Here is a 19751-nt window from a genome sequence, read left to right as displayed (position 1 = left end):
ACAATATATCCGATACAGTCTGTTCATAGATATAAGAAAGTGACTAACTGATACGAATTAAGGAAAGATTCGGGCATGCTGTAAGAATGAAAATGGCCGAACAGGTCTGTACTTTGCTTAGAATTTAATTATTTGGGGTTTTGTTAGGACAGATACTAAAAAATATTTATTTATTTATGTATTTACGTTTAAATATAAAATAAAATTACAAATTATTTTTATTACCTACTTAAATTACTTAAAATTATTCTTTGTGAAAATAAATGTCGTTAATACTCATGAAGTTTTGGATTGTTGCTTTTGTGTCACATGAGAAAAGGGTTTTAGTCAACTGTCTATTGTGATAACTTGCATTGTCCATTACAATTACGCTATTAATAAGAGGAATATTTGGAACTAGTTTGGTTTTAAACCAACTTTCAAATAAATCAGCGGTAATGTCTTCATGGTAATCCAGAGACGAATCTTTATATTTTTCGCAGAAAGAGAGAGTCCATTTGGAATCCAACCATCTTTAGAGCCAGCATGCAAAATAGTTATTCTTTTACCTCTTTTTGATGGCTTGTTTGTTTTACACTTATCAGTTGAGTCAATACAACCCTTTTCCTGGTTATCAAAGGTGTCGAACCAGGTTTCAGCCAAGTAAATAATTGGCCTTTGTTGTTCTCTGTAAATCCTAATTTTTTCTAGTTTTTTTCCGAATTCTAAAAGATTCCTAATTAAGATATCTAATGTAGGCACGCTTTGTTCCTCTTATAACTGGTAAATTTTACCCCGTAGTCTTGATCACTTTCATCTACACTCGAGAAAATGTCAGCATCGCTTCTTTTTTTCCTCGCTGAAATGGGATTATTCACAAATTTCCATATAGTTGATGTTGCAATTTTCGTCAATGTGGCCGTTTCTTCTAAAGTTGCTTGCTTGCTGGCACCACGTTCAATGAGAGTCAATAGAATAGTGTTTTCTACATATGGGCGGGAGCATCTCCTGAGATACACTGACTCGCACAGAATATTAAGCACAGGTCGGTATAAAATTATTTTCTATTACGGATAACGGATACGGATAATAAACTTTAGATAATAATCTTGTTGCATTGTATGTTAATGACCACCTATGGATAATCCCATTGAAATGCAATTGGTCACTTTCTTATATCTATGAAAAGACCATACATTTATCGACCCTCTTTTCGGTCTTTTCGGACGAGACATTATATCTGATAATTGATTTTCAACCCGATTTTCCAAAATATTTAAATGTTCAATATAGTTTATTTAATTTTTATTTAACCTTTATCTTTGGTCATTTTTTAAATGCCCGGAGTAAGTCGTGAATTGGCAAAAAAACGAAAAATGGGCCAACCCTTAAAAGAAAATCCGCCATAAATAGAAAATGAAGTATCAGTTGTCAATTATTTCGACACGGATATATGGCACGTTTAAACGGATATAAATTTCTTATTTAACATTTTTGCATATTGTACAGGCTGTTCTGGATCTAATGTGCCCTACTATAGAAAATACTAGGCGCCTTAACCAAGAGACACGGAACTTCCGTTTCAAGCAATTTTGCTATTGTTTTTTTGAGTTTTTAGTCCAAACTTCTTTGAAAATTATTCCTTTCGAGAGTAAGTTGTTAGATCTACAATTTATATATATATATATATATATATATATATATATATATATATATATATATATATATATATATATATATATATATATATATATATATATATATATATATATATATATATATATATATATATATATATATATATATATATATATATATATATATATATATATATATATATATATATATATATATATATATATATATATATATATATATATATATATATATATATATATATATATATATATATATATATATATATATATATATATATATATATATATATATATATATATATATATATATATATATATATATATGGTTTTCGTCCATCCAAGTGGGTGTTACAGGGTGTTCAACTGGTTGGCAAACTTTAAGAAAATTTATTTTAAGAAATATTATTTTATTTTCAGAAATTTTATTTTATTATTTACATTTTTTTAAGCGGAAACCGTGCGTCGTACGACAGCAAGTTTATGCAACAAATTTGCTCTAATTTGAATGGGGATTTTAAAAACAATTTTTGTTTTCGGAAGAGGCGGTGACGTGCGTTTTTTTTTTTAAATATTCAACCCCTTACGGACGCCACTGGTAAAAATAAAAACAAAGCTTTTGTGTCAAAAACCGGCTCTCACTAATTAAAAGATGTTGACCAAATTTGATAAAAATATCGAAAGCGATATAAAAGATATAAAAGAAAAAACAAATTTTTTAGAAAATTTTAACCGTAAAGGCCATAACATTAACATTAGAATTTTGCGTAGTAACCGAGTTTCCATATTCTTTTGTCTTTACTTACGTCGGATCGACAGTTTTGGTTAGTTCGCGACGCTGCAAAAACGTTTCGACACGTCACTCCCGGCTGACTAATGGACGCCATAACGAACACCAATATTTTCCCGCCCTTGTTAGGCTCCTATCGTCCCCGGAAGCGCCATTTGGTTACTTTCGCTTTGATTTATGACGCGGCAGGTCCCCGAGGGAACCGTAGAAATCATTTTAAATCCAGAAGACTCGCGATCCTGTTGTTCCGTTTGTATAAAAAAAATCGACGGGGTTTGTTGGGCGAGTGGCCCGGTTCGATTCGCCCGACGTCAGGTAAAACGAAAAGGAGAGGAGGTGACTGTTTTCCGGAACAAACTAATTCCCAAAGTCCAAAGTCATTTAGATTCCAAAAGTTACGTAGATAACCTCCTAAAGTTGCGTAGACAACCTCCTTTAGATTTCCAAAGTTACGTATGCAACATCCTTTAGGTTCCGAAGGGTACGTGTACAACCTACTTTGGATTCCCAAAGTAAAGTAGACAGCCTCCTTTAGATTTTGAATAAAAAACCTCTATTATGACTAGTTCTTCTATCTTCTTCTTCGAGCGCCTTCTCCCTTTCATCGGAGGTTGGCGACCACTACTCCAAACGCTTCTCTATTCCTCGCGACATGAAACAATTCCCCCACATTCAACCCTGTCCAGTCCCTGACATTTCTTAGCCAGGATTTCTTTTTTCTTCCGATACCCCCTTAGCCAGGATTTCTTTTTTCTTCCGATACCCCTTCTTCCATCTAGTCTTCCCTGCATAATAGTTTGTAGCAGACGGTATTTATCATTTCTTAAGATGTGCCCCAGATATGCGGTTTTGCGTCTTTTTTATTAAAGTTATTAATTTTCTACCGCGGCCAGTTCTTCGTAAGACCTCTTCGTTTGAGATTCTATCTGTCCACGGAATTTTTAGTATCCTTCTATACAGCCACATATCGAAGGCTTCCAGTTTTTTGATGATCTGTGCTTTTAGTGTCCATATATAGCATTCGACGAACCTCAATCGCAAACTGAGACACAAGTTTTTATTACAGAGTATCTTCCTGTAACCAAGAAATGATTGTCTTGCTATTTCGATTCTGACCTTTATTTCTTGATCTTGATCTAAGGCAGAGGTGATGTACGCTCCCAAATATTTGTATTTTTCGACTTGTTCAACAGCTCGTTCCTCTATGTATAACTGATGTTGCCTGGCCGGGTTCTTTGAGACAACCATAAATTTAGTTTTTTTTATGTTAATTGTGATCCCCATTGCACGACTTTCGTTGTAAATTCTGTCCACCAGCAATTGTAGGTCTTCGAGAGACTCGGCCAGGACTACCATTTCTCCTCGAATCCTAAGTCCCTTTTCTCTGCCCGAAAGAGCCTTTTGAAAGATTACCTGAGAGTATAAATTAAAGAGTACCGGTCAGAGTACACATCCCTGTCTAACGCCTCGCTGGATTCGTACCTCATCCGTCTCCAAGTTGTTGACTATTACTGTGGCTGTCTGGTGCCAATATATGCTTTTAATTATGTTTATATCATTTTGGTCTAGTTGGATGTTCTTCAGTTCATTTATTAATTTCATGTGTTGCACCTTATCGAACGCTCTTTGGTAATCTATAAAACACATACACACACACACATATATATATATATATATATATATATATATATATATATATATATATATATATATATATATATATATATATATATATATATATATATATATATATATATATATATATATATATACAGTGTGTCCAAGATAAGGATGCACAGCATGGGGATCTCGGAAACTATAAGAGATACAGTGTCGGTTAAATTAGACAAAAGTTGCGCATTTTGATACCGAACAAGATCCCGTTTTACAAATTTGAAAATTTCAAGCCGTTCCGGAAATATCCGAGAAAAACCGAAATATTGCGATTTCGTTTTTATTATTTTTTAAAGCTATTTGAAAAGATATGAAAAAACGGAAAACACTTTTCCATTGGCACTCTTTAATCTCTCCAAATTGACGTTAACAAATTTTCATTACAGCGTTTCGATTCCATGGAACCACCATCAACTTTGATTTTTCTTATGGGACGGAAAAAAAGTACACACAGTATTAGGTTGTGCTTTTCATTGCGAATTCAACGATGTACGATACAATACGGTTACTTATGTTTTTATCCAGAAAAATGGCTTTTTAATACATTTCAGCATTTAAATGGAGTAGGCCATGACAAAATGACATCCAGTCAATTTCAATGACACATTAATGTTATTTGTCTTTGTTATCAGTCGATCATAAGTTTATTCCTTTAGTTATTGTTTTTGTATTTTTATTGTTGTTGTCTTTTTCTAATTTATTTTGTTCTACAATGGAGGGAGGTAATTTTACAAACGAAGAAAAATGTGATATGCTGTCTTGCTACATCTGATGCCAAAGAAATTGTGTGGAAGCCGAGCGTATGTATTCTAACAAATACCCAGAGCGGAGACAACCTGACAAGAGTATTTTTCGGCGTTTGTTATTTAATCTGAAAGAATATGGATCATTTAAGAAGCCTGCATTATCCCGACAAAAACCTTCCAATGAAGAAAACCAATACATTGTTCTACCAGAGAAATTGAAGACCAGAATGGGGTAGCTAAATCTACAGCTCAGTTTATTTTAAGGAAAAATGAATTTAAGCCTTACAAATTCAGAATATGTCAAGGATTAAAACCGGGTGACGACGAACGACGTAGACATTTTTGTGAGTGGTATACCAGGATGTGTGATGAGAGTTTTAATTTTCCATATAAAGTGATTTGGTCTGATGAAAGTATGGTGACCAATAACGGTATTTATAACAGGCGCAATACACACTATTGGTCGCAACAAAATCCACGTGTTAATAGACTATCCAGACATCAAGTTCGCTTTGGGTTTAATATTTGGTGTGGGATTTTTGGTAGCAAGATTATAGGCCCTATTTTCTATAATAATTCCTTAACTTCCGAGCGGTACCTTGACATCTTGAGGCACGATTTAGACGATGCCTTAGATGATTTACCGCTAGGCGCTGTGCAAGGCTGCTGGTTCCAACAAGATGGTGCCCCAGCCCATAACTCCAGAGAAGTTCGCCAATATTTAACTGAACGGTTTGATGGAAAATACATTGGGACTTACAGTGAAACACCTTGGCCTCCAAGGTCCCCGGACTTAACTCCCTTGGACTTTTTCTTATGGGGCTACATAAAAAATGAGGTATTCAAAGAATGTTTTGACAACGAGGAACAATTACGTCAATCAGTACGAGCAGCGTTTAATAAAATTACTCCTGAAATGTTAAGTCGTGTCTACCGTGAGACGGGCGTACTTATGCCTAGAAAATGGAGGTCATTTATTCGAACACATTGTTATAGAATTTGTTTTTCATTAACTTGTTGGATTTAGTTGTTATGTTAAATGCACAGTTAGAGTTAGTAAATAAATAAACACATTAACTCGAACTTGTCTTTTGCCTTTCATCGTTCGGATCGCATGGCCTACTACAATAAAATACTAGAAATGTATTAAAAAGCCATTTTTCTGGATAAAAACATAAGTAACCGTATTGTATCGTACATCGTTGAATTCGCAATGAAAAGCACAACCTAATACTGTGTGTACTTTTTTTCCGTCCCATAAGAAAAATCAAAGTTGATGGTGGTTCCATGGAATCCAAACGCTGTAATGAAAATTTGTTAACGTCAATTTGGAGAGATTAAAAAGTGCCAATGGAAAAATGTTTTCCGTTTTTTCATATCTTTTCAAATAGCTTTAAAAAATAATAAAAACGAAATCGCAATATTTCGGTTTTTCTCGGATATTTCCGGAACGGCTTGGAATTTTCAAATTTGTGAAACGGGATCTTGTTCGGTATCAAAATGCGCAACTTTTGTCTAATTTAACCGACACTGTATCTTTTATAGTTTCCGAGATCCCCATGCTGTGCATCCTTATCTTGGACACACTGTATATATATATATATATATATATATATATATATATATATATATATATATATATATATATATATATATATATATATATATATATATATATATATATATATATATATATATATATATATATATATATATATATATATATATATATATATATATATATATATATACTTTTGTTGTATTCTCGGCTCTTCTTGAGAAGTACTGTCATTGCAAACTACGTTTCTCTTGTCCCCATTCCTCCTCTAAAGCCAAATTGCGAGTTGCCCAGCTGTTCTTCGAATTTCTTATAAATTCTGTTCTGGACAATCTTCAGCAAGAGCTTCAAGGGGTGGCACATGAGGCTGATAAGTCTGTAATCATGGCCTGACATTGGGTTGTTATTTTTAGGTAATGGAACAAAAGTTGATTTTAGCCATTCCGTTGGGATGTTTCCGGAATTGTACACACCATTAAAAATTATATGACCTTGCTCATTCCTTGTTATGCAAGTTGTGTTTTCCTACTTCTTCTATAAAGAAACAAAATTCTATCTGGCATAATCGACCTATTTCCATGCAAAAAACCTTAGTAGCCCTTTTACCAAATACTTCAAGGGGTGGAATAATTAAATCTTTTACTACTAGCAACATTTTAGATTTGACCACACTACTCAGAAAAGAGCTTGGCAAAGTTGCTCCTTTTTATATATAATCTTTATTTAGCATTACGCTACATAAAAAAATACAAAATAAAAATTCTAAACATAAAATTCCATAAAAATTTTTCCTATTCTAGATACAAAATTAATCTTTTCAGAAAATTTATTTATTACGTAATCGGCATGTGTATGAAACGTCGAATTTGAGTCAAATGTTGTTGTTAATATCAATGTTTACATCGAAATTTAATTTACTCATTTTATGTCGTTTCCCAAAAATACAAAATTTTGACTTCTCCGAGTTTATACAAAGGTAATTATGGCACAGCCATTCAGAAGCCTTCTTCAGATCAGCATTCATTTTTTCTTTGCATTTCATCCACACTTTCACCCACAATAAAAATTATAATGTCATCCGCAAATAATACCTCTTTAGTATCATCTTAAATATTTACAATATCGTTTATATACATAAGAAACAACAAAACTAACCAAAACTGTCCCCTGAAGAACACCAATTTTTATATTTCGTTTTGTGTACCCTATATACGAACAAAGCCATTTATCAGCTGTTCCCTTAATAAACATTTTGTACATTTTTTTAAAAGTCCATTTACCATCCTCCAAGGCCTTTGAGAAATCATCACAGATTCACATGAATGTTTGTTAGCGAAAGCCCAACTGGTTAGGCACTAAAATATTGATTACGTCACAATAACTTTGCAGCTGATGTTTCACCACAACCTCAAAAACCTTCTCATAAACTGGAACTGTATTAATTGGCCTAAATTCTTGGGCTAGATTGGTGCTGCGAACCTTCTGTACAGGGATCACCATTGATGCCTTCCATGCCTCCGGAAAAATTCCACTCTTTGAGATACCACACTCATCACCAGTCACATTTTTTGATTCTCTTATTATTTTTTTAGGTCCTGCATAGTTATGATATTACTGATCTATTTCTCCATAAGTTGGTATATTATCAGTTATACCATCAACAGCCTGTCTATTAAATGAAACAGTTCGCTGGCCAAACTGCACCTCATCGGGAAGAATACCTTTTTTATTTGGAAGAAGAGTTTTTAAATTTTTCCATATTTCTTTAGAGTTTGTTTTGTTTCTATCAATAATATCTTTAAAATATATATTGGTTTTCAATAATTTAAATGGCTTCAGCTTTTGACTTTGCCGACTGGTGGAATGCTAGGAAATTAATTTTAAACATCAAACGCAACTAGCCTTAGGAGGAATTTTTATGTCTTTAACTTTGTTAATTAGTTCGAATGAATTTTTGATAGCTTACCAAGGGTTAAGGGCAGTATTATATCCTAAAATTTTAATTAATCTTGTTGAAAAATTAAATTGACGTAATAATAGACAATATTCTCACGCAGAGACAAGTTAACCCTATGATAAAACAGGACTCGCTATATAGTATATAAATATCATACATAAACATCCTCTGCAGTCCTTTTTGAATCATATTAACTAGATACATAACCGCATAAAATTTACCATGGAGATGGAACAAGATATTGGGTTGTTCGGAAAGTCATTTCGTTTTTTTTTGGGGAACATGAAAGACAGTTTTCGTATAATGAATAAATATTTTATTAAATTATATATTGGCCATTCTGGTCCAACACCTTTTGCCATCTTTCTGGCAGTAACATAATTCCCCTCTCATAAAAGTTTTGGTCCTTGCTGGCAAAAAACTGGTTCAGGTGGTTTTTGACATCTTCATTTGAGGTAAAGGTTTTGCCATCCAAAAAATTTTGCAGGGGCCGGAACAAATAGTAGTCGGAAGGCTCCAGATCTGGAGAATATGGTGGATGTTGCAGTACGTCCCATTCAAGCTGTAAAAGTTTTTGGCGAGTGACCAAACTTGTGTGAGGTCTCGCATTATCCTGGTGGAACACTACACCCTTCCTGTCGGTTAATTCGGGCCTCTTCTCTTTAAGTGAATCATTCAATTTGTCCAGTTGATGACAATAGACTTCTGAATTAATCATTGTATTGTCCGGCAAAAGCTCAAAAAAAAAAACTATTTCTTTGACATTCCACCAAACGGAGAGCATCACCTTTTTTTGGTGAATGTTGGCTTTTGACACGCTTTGAGCCGGTTCATCTTTTCCGCTCCATGACCTCTTGCGTTTAACATTGTTGTATACAACCCATTTTTCGTCCCCAGTAATAATCCGCTTCAAAAATGGATCATTTTCTTGACGTTTGAGGAGTGAATCACACACGTCAACGCGACGACACAAATTTCGCTCCGTAAGGACATGGGGCACCCACACATCGAGCTTCGAGGTTAAGTCCATGCCTTTCAAATGGCCATAAACAGTCGAATTCGACAAATTTAATCTCTCACCGATCTCCCGTGTGGTTATTCGCCGATTTGCATCAACTAATGCCTTTATCGCATCTTTGTCAGCTTCGACCGGCCTTCCAGACCGTGGTGCATCTTCGACATCAAAATTGCCGGATCGAAATTTTGCAAACCAGTTCTGGCACTGGCGTACTGTTAACACGCCTTCTCCATACACATCCGTCAATTTTTTTCTCGCTTGGACAGCATTTTTACCTTTTCTGAAGTAAAAAAGTAAAATATGACGAAAATGCTGCTTATTGCTCTCCATATTTAAAAGGGCACCAACCAAAAACTACTGCGTAGAATTAATAGAACTTTTTCACACACAAGCCTTGCAATAGCAGCTCTCAAGACATATAATGGTTGTGCGGCTTAAGTGTGAAGTTGGTTTCGAAAAAACGTAATTAAGTCCTCTGACGGGAAAAAACGAAATGACTTTCCGAACAACCTTATAACTGACTAAAACTAAATTTGTTGAAAATTAACAAAATGAGATATTCGAATTTATTACTTAATGACCAATTGGACTTAAATGCGTCTTCGTTGTTAAATTTTGATTTATAACCCTATACCTGTTATTAAAAATGTATTGCTACCTGTTTTTATATATACGTGTCGGAATATAGCCATGTTGCCGTAACAACTCGATGGATATAAAAAATCGTCTAATTGTCTAAATATTTCTAAAGTATCCAGCGAAAAAAAAACCATAAAATCGACTTCGATTTTCGACGACTGACGTCGCGACGCCTCGCATTAATCTTCGAGAAAAATGCAGGCGCTCGTTTAAAACACTTTCTTGTCTCGATGAAGTTACATTCTTTGCGGCAGTTCGACGCTGCATCGCTGGGGATTAAATTTATCATCCCCCCTCTCCACCCGATCACCCACAACTCTCATCCCAAGACGGATAATAATTATTACGGTGATAAATAGTCCCGCGAGCAAGCCTGCAATTTATAATCTTTAACGCGGATTTTTTGAACGATTCGAGCTTTTGCGCACGGCTTTTGACTATTTAGAACCCAAACTGCGTCACTACTGTAAGGTACATCTTCGTAGTATGCAATTAGAATTGAAAAGAAACGTTTTTGCTTTTCGTCTGTTCTCTGGTTTCTAACGACGCTCTATATAAGAGCAAATACATTCTGAACGGTTTCAGCGACGGAGCTGAAACGATAACAAATATCGAAAACAATTATCAAGAATAATTTTTTTTCGAAAATGTACGGGGTGCGGCGGTACTTTGCAAAAAATTAAAAAATGGGTTATCCTTTCAAAGATGTAGGCTACAACTAGGAGGCTGTGCTTCAGTTGTCAGTTTCCTTAACGTAATCGTAGTGACTTTTTTGATTTAACCTTTCCACATATTGTACAGGGTGTTCGGGTTAAATGCGCTGTTATCAACTTCAGGCAGGAATGTAAAATTCTTGAACTTGGTTACGGAAGAGATCCGGGCCTATAACCTTTATTTCGACTTTCGATGGAACCATTGCACATGGCGGACGTTGCTCCTGCCCGGTTCCAAAATATTTATAGAAATCGGTCGAAATTAGTGTCGTTTAAAGATATTATTGTTACGTATAGTCGTTATCTGACGTGATAGAGACGTAGTGCCTATAAGTTTGGGAAATAGTGTTCGTCTTACGTGGATGTACACGGATTTGTGATGTGTAATTCCATGAGGTGTATGTAAATACGGTTTCCGAATGTCCTATATTCACGCTGGTAACCAGGCCGGATGGGATCGGATATCCCGTATAAGATGTTGTTGTTGTTGTTTTTGTATATGTTAAATAACCTGGAGGATGATGGATTGGTCCAGACCCTTCTCTTAAGAAGGCATTCTTTAGGATATCTGAATAATGTGAAAAATTGTGTAAGCTGGCCGAATGACCTTATGCAGTCGTGGCCATTAGAAGTAAAGAAGAAAGAAGAACCTTTATTTCAAGAGTTCTTGCGATTATATGCAGGGATTTCAAAAAAAAAATAAACTGAGGTGGCTTTTACTTGATGAAAATCCATTTAACAAAATAAATAAGAACTAAAAGTTCAGATTTTCAGGAAATTGTTTCGACAACACCCTGTCTTGATCAAATGTAATATTTGCAAACTACCTTAAAAAAAAAACCTTAATTAATGTTGTGAGAATTTAAAATTAATAATAACTGATCGTTAAGCGATACATTTGAAGGTCTCATTTTGTTAATCTCCATTGCTTCCAATAAATTTAATTTTATACTTTTTGTGGCTGTATGTAAATTATGAAAATTGTCGTCAAAAATGTGTTTTTCTCTGTTTAAGCGTGTAAACGCTGTTTTATGTTCGTTAATGCGTTTTTTGAAGCATCTACCTGTTTGTCCAATATTAATTTTAGGACAAGATGCGCATTTCAACCTTTCGACGGATTGTAGCCGTCGTGCAGTGCAATTTGTTTAATAATATTAAGTTCTTTGTTGTAATTTTATGTTGAGAGTGGCGTATTAAGCAGTCTGTGTATAAAAGAGTGAAATGCAGCCATTTTGTGTGTATAAGGGTTATCTCGGCCAACAAAGCAATAAGTGAGTTTCCTTCGAGATGTAAATCTAATAATTTTGGTCTAAATCTACTATTAAGCAATCTAATAGTGAGGGTCAGATATACTACATCTATCACACACATAGGTGCAATTTTTTTTTTGAATTTTTCAAGTATGGACAAAAATCTAAAGGGCTCTGTAAATTGCTGTTTCCCAGAGTCTTTCGTCTACCACATTCGGCGCTCGAGATATTTGAAAAAACACAAATGAAATTCACTATTTCTCGCCGTCAATCTAGACGCGATGACGTCATTTACTATTACCGCGTACTGCATGGTCTCAGAACACAAGTATTTTCTTCTTTCTACTTCGAACATTGTTTGAATTATATACAGGGTGTGTCGTTTAAAATCTGGTTTAATGAATAGTCTTTAATGTTCAATTAGGAAAGCGTTTGGGAGACAAAAAGCCGATTTTCAAAATTTTAAATGCAAAAATTACAAGGATTGATTTTCTTGAAGTATACGGGGTAACCCAAAAATTGCGTTAAAAAAAACATTTTTAAATCCAATTAACAATAAACAATTTCCCTTTTTAAATTAAGTGCAATATTAGGCACTTTCGTCGCACCCTGTATAACATACAGATATGGACCTAGCGACGCCGGCGCCGAGCGAAACGCGAACCTAGGAGACTTCAAGCCCGGACGTTTGAATATTGCAAATTTCAATTGGGCCGGACGAATGGCGATGTTAATTGTTAAATTTTCAGCGCCCGGGAGAATTTAAAAATTTACCCCCCGGAAGATATCCGGAGAAGGCCGGAGAATTGTTTATGCGATTGCGCGTTGTGAAAAAGTGAAGCTAAAAATAAACTTTTGAATGGAAATGGAAATTCGTTTTACTACAAAAATATATCAAAATAAACAAGAACTAAAAGCTACTATTAGGTCTCGATACAAAGCTAGAAGTTTGTCTTCTTTTAAATATATATCTTAGTAAGCTGCAAAAAAAAGTTGAAGTCTTCCAAGACGTGTCCGAAAAAATGTCGCAAATAACGCAAATTGAGTATAGAGCAGTCATAAAGTTTTCGACAAAAGAAGGATTAGCACCTAAAATTATTAAAGAAAGGCTGGATGGTGTGTACAGCCAAAGTTCTCCTTCGTAGTCTGTAGTGAAAGAATGGGCAAAACGTTTTCGAATGGGGCAGGAGTCCCTTGAAGATGATTCAAGAACTGGTCGTCCAGTGGAGGTCATAACGGAAGATATTGTTGCGATTGTGGAAGAGGTGGTATTGAGTGATCGGCGTTTAAATTTCAAGGAAATCTCAGCAATTACTAAGTTTTCTGATACAAATGTTCACTTAGGTATGCTTAAGGTTAGTGCAACATGGGTTCCTAAAAACCTTTCGGCTATTCAAAAACAACGCCGTGTCGAGTGTGCGCGGTCTTTTTTGGAACTCTGTGGGTCGGAACCGAAGCATGTGATAGAAACTATTGTGACGGGAGATGAAACTATGGTTCTCTATTATGACCCTCTATCGAAAAAAGAATCAATAGAGTGGCGTCGTAAGGGTGAAGCACCTCCAAGAAAATTCAGAGTCTGCCAGTAAACAAAAAAGGTGATGGCCACGATCTTTTGGGATTGTGAAGGAATTGTTTTGATAGATTCTCAAGAAAATAATACCACTGTCAATGGTAAATGTTACGCAATATTATTACATAAATTGCGAGATTGCATACGTGTAAAACGTCGAGGAAAACTGACCAAAGGCGTGCGTCTTTTGCACCTGTCCATACTGCCGGTGTTGCACAAGCTGCCATTTTAGAGTGTGGGTTCCAACAGATAGATCATCCTCCCTATAGCCCAGATATGGCCTCCAGCGACTATTATTTGTTTGGATATTCGAAAAAGGACTTACGTGGACGGCAGTTTAACTACGAAGTTGAGTTAAAAGAGGCTGTGTTAGCTCGTTTTGCAGACAAACCAAAAGAATTTTTTTTTAATTGTTAATAAAGAGATGTAATAAGTGTATTAAAATTAACACAAGCAGTCTCTTCAATTTCGCTATATTGAGTCGATTTTTGTGAAATACAAGTAGAAATTGCATTTGATCTAAATAAGTAAGTATCCCCAAAGCTCCTGGAAGTCCTTCGCAATACGGAAAACGAAAACCGACCGGGATAGCTTCAGCTTTCCGTGGTCCATTAGCCTCGAGTAACGGAAAAGAACAACACCCCATAAATAATGAAATAGAAGTCGCAAAGTAAACCGAGGCTTTCTACGTTAACCGCGTCGAGACTTTCCCAAAGCGGTTTTCAATTAACGCGTGTTTTGATTCCAAATAGGCCGCCATTTTGACTCCGCTCATATTTGTTTAACGCTCCTTACTCCCGACATCTTGGGGATCCAAGAAGCCACTCCTTCGCTTTTGTCGTTTAAATTAATTATTTAGTTTTTCCAAAATTAGTTCAAGTTAACTCTAGTTTATCTGGATTTGCAGCGGCAATTTAGATTAATTAATGCAATTGAGTCTACATTGTTTAAATAAATAATAATTAATTTAATCAAGCTTGAATAATTTGAAATTAAATTTAATTAAATTATATTAAAACGACGCAATTCAGTTTAATTCGCGCAAATCAGCTGCAGTTGATTTGATCTCATCTGAGGGAAGTAAGTAATTATCTTAGATTAAACTAAGAAAACTGGAATCAATAAAATAAATTCATCGAATCGAACTTAGTAATTAATTAAATTTTCTCAACCCTATGAAATTTAATATAATTCAGCATATATATCTGTAAATTAATAATAAATAAAATCCGATTTTTTTATTTATTACAAACAATTCGCATAATAACAATTATAATTATTACAAGCAAAGATTAGAAAATAATAAAATTAAAATAAGAGAAAAACACTATTGATATCTCATAATTTTATTAAATTAACATAATATAATTTGAACCATTCAATCAAATTAATCTAAACTAACTAACAGGCATATTAGAATTAATCACAGTTAGGTCAATTGAGATAATTTGAATTTAACAAATATAAATTATTCAGTTCAAGTGAACCAAAATTTCCTCCCATCAAGTTTAATTAAATTAAAACAAATTTATGTTAATTAATTAAGCTTGATTTACTCAAATTGGACTAATCGCATCTTGAGTTAATTTGGATTAAATTTAATCACTTAATGTTGTTAATCGGGTTTAATTCAATTTGAACTTAGGTCAATTGGTCTCGATTAGATCCAGTCAATTTAAATGAAATTAAATTAATTAATGTTGTTAATTGAATTCAACTGAATCTGAATTTTGATCGCTTGATTAAATTGAGTAAATTTGGATTAAATTAAATAATTTTATGTGTTTTATGTGAATCGGTTTCTGTTAAATCATTTCAACCAGATTTTAGACAAAAAAATGTGTTCGGGATAAAACCCTGCCGCTAAAGCGGGTTTTAACTCCCGGACTTATTTCGACGAACGTGTGTGGCCGACTTTATAACGATCCAGTTTTTTTTTCACCTCTCGTTCCAGGTCAGCGGCAAAACAGCTCAGAAACAACAAGCCATGACGTCGGGACGTTTATCTGTAACATGACCGTCCATTCAACGGATAATGTCGGAGAATAATGCGACGAGATAATGTAATGGAGGTAAGGAAATGGAACCAGGGGTCGGGGTGGCTTTGAAAAATCTTGTTATTTCCTCTCGGACGGCACGATTGTTTCCCCTTACGTGAGTTTCTCGTTTTCTCGGGCCGTTCGTTAAAAGTTTCGGCTCGAAGCGCGCAAAAAAAAAAAAATTAAATAAAGACCCCGTCTTTAGCAATTAAAAGTTGAGGAAAAAAGAATGGCTACACCAAGGGCTTCGGCAATTAAAAATGAAAAAAGCAAAGAAATAATTAAGTGGTTTTGGGTAGAACTGTATTCTTCGACACTTCAGATGGTTCAAAAATTGCACATTGCCTTTTTTCATTAAATCGGGCAAAATCAATTTCATATTTCACGTGAATTGGCACAAAATGACCGCATGAATCGGCATAAACTCGTCCACACGGTTTTTGATAAAAGTGTCTTTTAGACTACTTCGAAAGCTTAAAAATTTTTATTTCTTATTTTTATTAAATTAAGAAAAAATAGCTTTATTTTCTACACGTTCTTTAATGAAGCACAAAGTTGTCTACAGGGTGAGACATACAATTTTTTGGTAAAAGTGCTTTTTTTGAAAACTTCGGACGTTTAAAGATGTTTCTTTCTAAGTGTTGTTAAAGAGAGCAAAATTAACTTTATATTTATTTTTTTGACGGCCCAAAAGGTCGTCTACAGAGTGAAACATACAATTTTTTGGTAAAAGTGTCTTTTTAGACCCATTCGAAAGTCTAAAAATTTCCATTCCTTATTTTTATTAAATTAAGGAAAATTACCTTTATTTTAAACACGTTCTTTTAAGAGGTACACAGTTGTCTACAGGGTGAAACATACAATTTTTTGGTAGAATTGTATCTTTCGACACTTTGGATGATTCAAAAATTGCACATTGCCTTAAAGGTGTCTTTCTCGACGTTTTCCGAAAATTTATGAATTTCCTTTTCTTAGTCGTACTAAATAGTGAAAAGTTAGTTAAAAATTCGAAACATTTTTAACTTACATTTATTTGGTAAAAGTGTCTTTTTTAGCACTTTCGAAAGAAAAAAAGTTCTCATTCCTAGTGAAGTTAAACAGAGCAAAGTTAGTTTCATATTTCGCATATTTGTGACCTGCTACAAAATCGTCTACAGGGTGAAACATACAATTTTTTGTAGAAGTTACTTTTTGGATACTTTCGTAAGTTTCGAAATTTCTCCTTCTTAGTCGTATTTAAGAGAGCAAGGTTATCTTCATAATCCACACATCTTTAACGTCGCAAAAAATAGTCTACAGGATGAAACACACAATTTTTTAATAACAATTTCTGTTTAATCAAATTCGAAAATTAAAAAATTTCTCATTCGAAAACAGGGCAAAATTAGCTTCATTTTCCACATAATTGTGACCCGTGACATTTTCGAAAATGTATGAATTTGAAATGAAAAAGTTAGTTTGGAATTCTAAACATTTTTAACGCCCCAAAACGTCGTCTACAGGGTGAAACATACAATTTTTTGGTAAAAGTGTCTTTTCAGACCCATTCGAAAGTCTAAAAATTTCCATTCCTTATTTTTATTAAATTAAGGAAAATTACCTTTATTTTAAACACGTTCTTTTAAGAGGTACACAGTTGTCTACAGGGTGAAACATACAATTTTTTGGTAGAATCTGTATCTGTAATTTTGTATTAAAAGTTTCTGTTGTATCACATTCGAAAGTTTAAAAATTTCTCCTTGATAGTGATATTAAACGGAGCAAAATTGGCTTCATATTCCGCATAATTGTGATCCGCTACAAAATCGTCTACAGGGTGAAACATGCAATTTTTTTATTAAAAATGCCTTTTTAATTCCTTTCGAAAATATGAAAAGTTTTCAGTGCTAGTGAAGTTAAACAGAGCAAAGTTAGCTTCATATTCCGCATATTTGCGACCCGCCACAAAATCCTCTACAGAGTGAAACATACATTTTTTTTGTAAAAGTTGCTTTTTGAACACTTTGGTAAGTTTCGAAATTTCTCCTTCTTAGTCGTATTTAAGAGAGCAAGGTTATCTTCATAATCCACACATCTTTGACGTCGCAAAAAATAGTCTACAGGATGAAGTACACAATTTTTTAATAAAAATTTCTGTTTAATCAAATTCGAAAATTAAAAAATTTCTCATTCAAAAACAGGGCAAAATTAGCTTCATATTCCACATAATTGTGACCCGTGACATTTTCGAAAATGTATGAATTTCCTTTTTTTAGTCCTATTAAATAAGGAAAAGTTAGTTTCAAATCTAAACATTTTTAACGCCCCAAAACGTCGTCTACAGGGTGAAACATACAATTTTTTGTTAAAAGTTGAACAGACCAAAGTTGGCTTTATATTCCGCATATATGTGACCTGGTAAAAAATCATCTACAGAGTGAAACCTACATTTTTTTGTAAAAGGTACTTTTTGCAGACTTTCGTATATTTAAAAATTTCTCATTCTTAATCGTATTCAGCGTATTTAGAGAGTATAACGCCGCAAAAAATCGTCTACAGGGTGAAACAATTTTTTTAAGTGTCTTTTTTTATCACTTTCGCAAGTTTTTGACAAATTTTTGACCCGGTGCAAAATCGTCTACAGGGTGATACATGAAATTGTCAACAGTTGAGTAATGAGTTACAGCTCGTCAGTGTCGCACGTGAAATTCCCCCCGCCCCTCTCTCGAAAAATAACGAAATCGAACGAGACGTCGTCGCTTCCCGGCGTTAAAAAAGCTCCAATTTAAAACTACGCGCGCGCCTGCGAGCGCCCGCAGGAGCGACATCAATCAGGATCGTTTTGATTCGAACGAATGTTCGGGGCATTAATAAAGACGTCGGGACCGCCCAAATTGACTTCCCGTTTCTTCCACACGCTCTTCCACGGCGACGTAACATTTGAATGGAATTTGCTCGACAAAGACGCACTTGAAAACTTTATTACGGGGATGGGGCTTTAAAGCGGGCAGCAATTTTTTTTTCCTTCGAAAATATCGCATAGGGCGTATCCGTCGACGCGACTGGGTTAAGCATTCCACAGGCTCGCGTGGAGGAAGAGGTTTTTCTCATTGTTGATCTACTAAATTATCTAAAAAAAATTATAGACCTATTTTGTTCTGCTGTAATAAAAGCCTGTCTTGAAAGTAATAACTTACAATTATAATAATAATCATAATTTTTATAAAACTTCTGGATTCTTCATGCGTCAGTTTTTGTTGACTCGAACTTGCTAACGTTTCGCCAATTATCCTGTTGCCTTCTTCAGAGCTTGACCGAAACTGTTTCAATTCGTGTCCAACGTCCGACTGTGCCGGCGGGCTCAAACAAACGACCTTTATAAACGGTTGACAAAATTGCCAGCCATGTTTTCCCGTCATTAAGCGAGCCACTTTGTAAACAACCCCCGGGCATTCATACCTATAGGCTACTTGTCCGCCCATGCCACCGCTCCCGTTGTAGTTTAAAATTTCGCTGGACAGTTAAATTGAATTTTGTCCGGGATGATCCCGGACGGCGTTTTATTTTTTCAACATGGGTGCCGTAACGCCGGTGTTTCATTTTGGAATTCGAAAAGCGAACTTAGAATCATATCTCTTTCGTGTCAAAGATACTAGGTAACCTTGGTTAAATTGAATTAAATAAAATTAAAATTATTAATTGAATTTAATTTGATCATAACTAAATTAAATTATTAAATTTAATTATTTATTCAAATTTACGTAAAATAATTAAATTAAAGTTCTTATTTAAATCAATAATTAAAATAAAATAAAATTTAACTTAATTTACTAAATTAAATAAAATACAAATATTAACTATTTGAATTAAATTTGTTAAATAGAATGAAACCTCAGTCCTTGATGTAAACAAACCAACGTATGTTTTTGTCTCTCTGAAGAGAGAAGAGATTCGTAAATACAAACAACTATCTAACTGACCGTTATGGCTAGTATCGGTAGTTTAAAATCGCTTTAATCTGAGAATCAGAAAAGATACTACTTAACATTGATTTTTAAACCTTTAATTTTTCAATTCCGGCGTTCCGGCTCTGGATTTAAAAATATCGTTTTTGGTTTATAAGCCTAACTTAAAATTTTCTTTCATTTAATAAGCAGGGTTTGATATTATGGAACCTCAAA

General features: G+C 34.3%; 2 protein-coding genes across 4 annotated transcripts in view; both read left to right on the top strand.

The window, feature by feature from the left end:
• Window positions 1-19751, top strand: part of LOC132700488 (NADH dehydrogenase [ubiquinone] 1 beta subcomplex subunit 2, mitochondrial-like) — a 190286-nt gene that overhangs the window by 44113 nt on the left and 126422 nt on the right. The window lies entirely within an intron of this gene.
• LOC132700483 (suppressor of lurcher protein 1) overlaps window positions 1-19751 on the top strand; it is a 202204-nt gene that overhangs the window by 58094 nt on the left and 124359 nt on the right. For all 3 annotated transcript variants that reach the window (XM_060667836.1, XM_060667837.1, XM_060667839.1), the window contains one exon: window positions 15507-15624. In XM_060667836.1, coding sequence (XP_060523819.1) covers window positions 15601-15624 — 24 coding nt within the window. In that variant the 5' untranslated portion in view covers window positions 15507-15600. The remainder of the gene's footprint in view (window positions 1-15506; window positions 15625-19751) is intronic.

This window comes from Cylas formicarius, unplaced genomic scaffold (assembly GCF_029955315.1).
Source record: "Cylas formicarius isolate icCylForm1 unplaced genomic scaffold, icCylForm1.1 PGA_scaffold_4__25_contigs__length_36172078, whole genome shotgun sequence".
Taxonomy (NCBI): Eukaryota; Metazoa; Arthropoda; class Insecta; order Coleoptera; family Brentidae; genus Cylas; species Cylas formicarius.
Note: the sequence above shows the minus strand (reverse complement) of the source record. Positions and strands in the feature narration are given on the sequence as shown.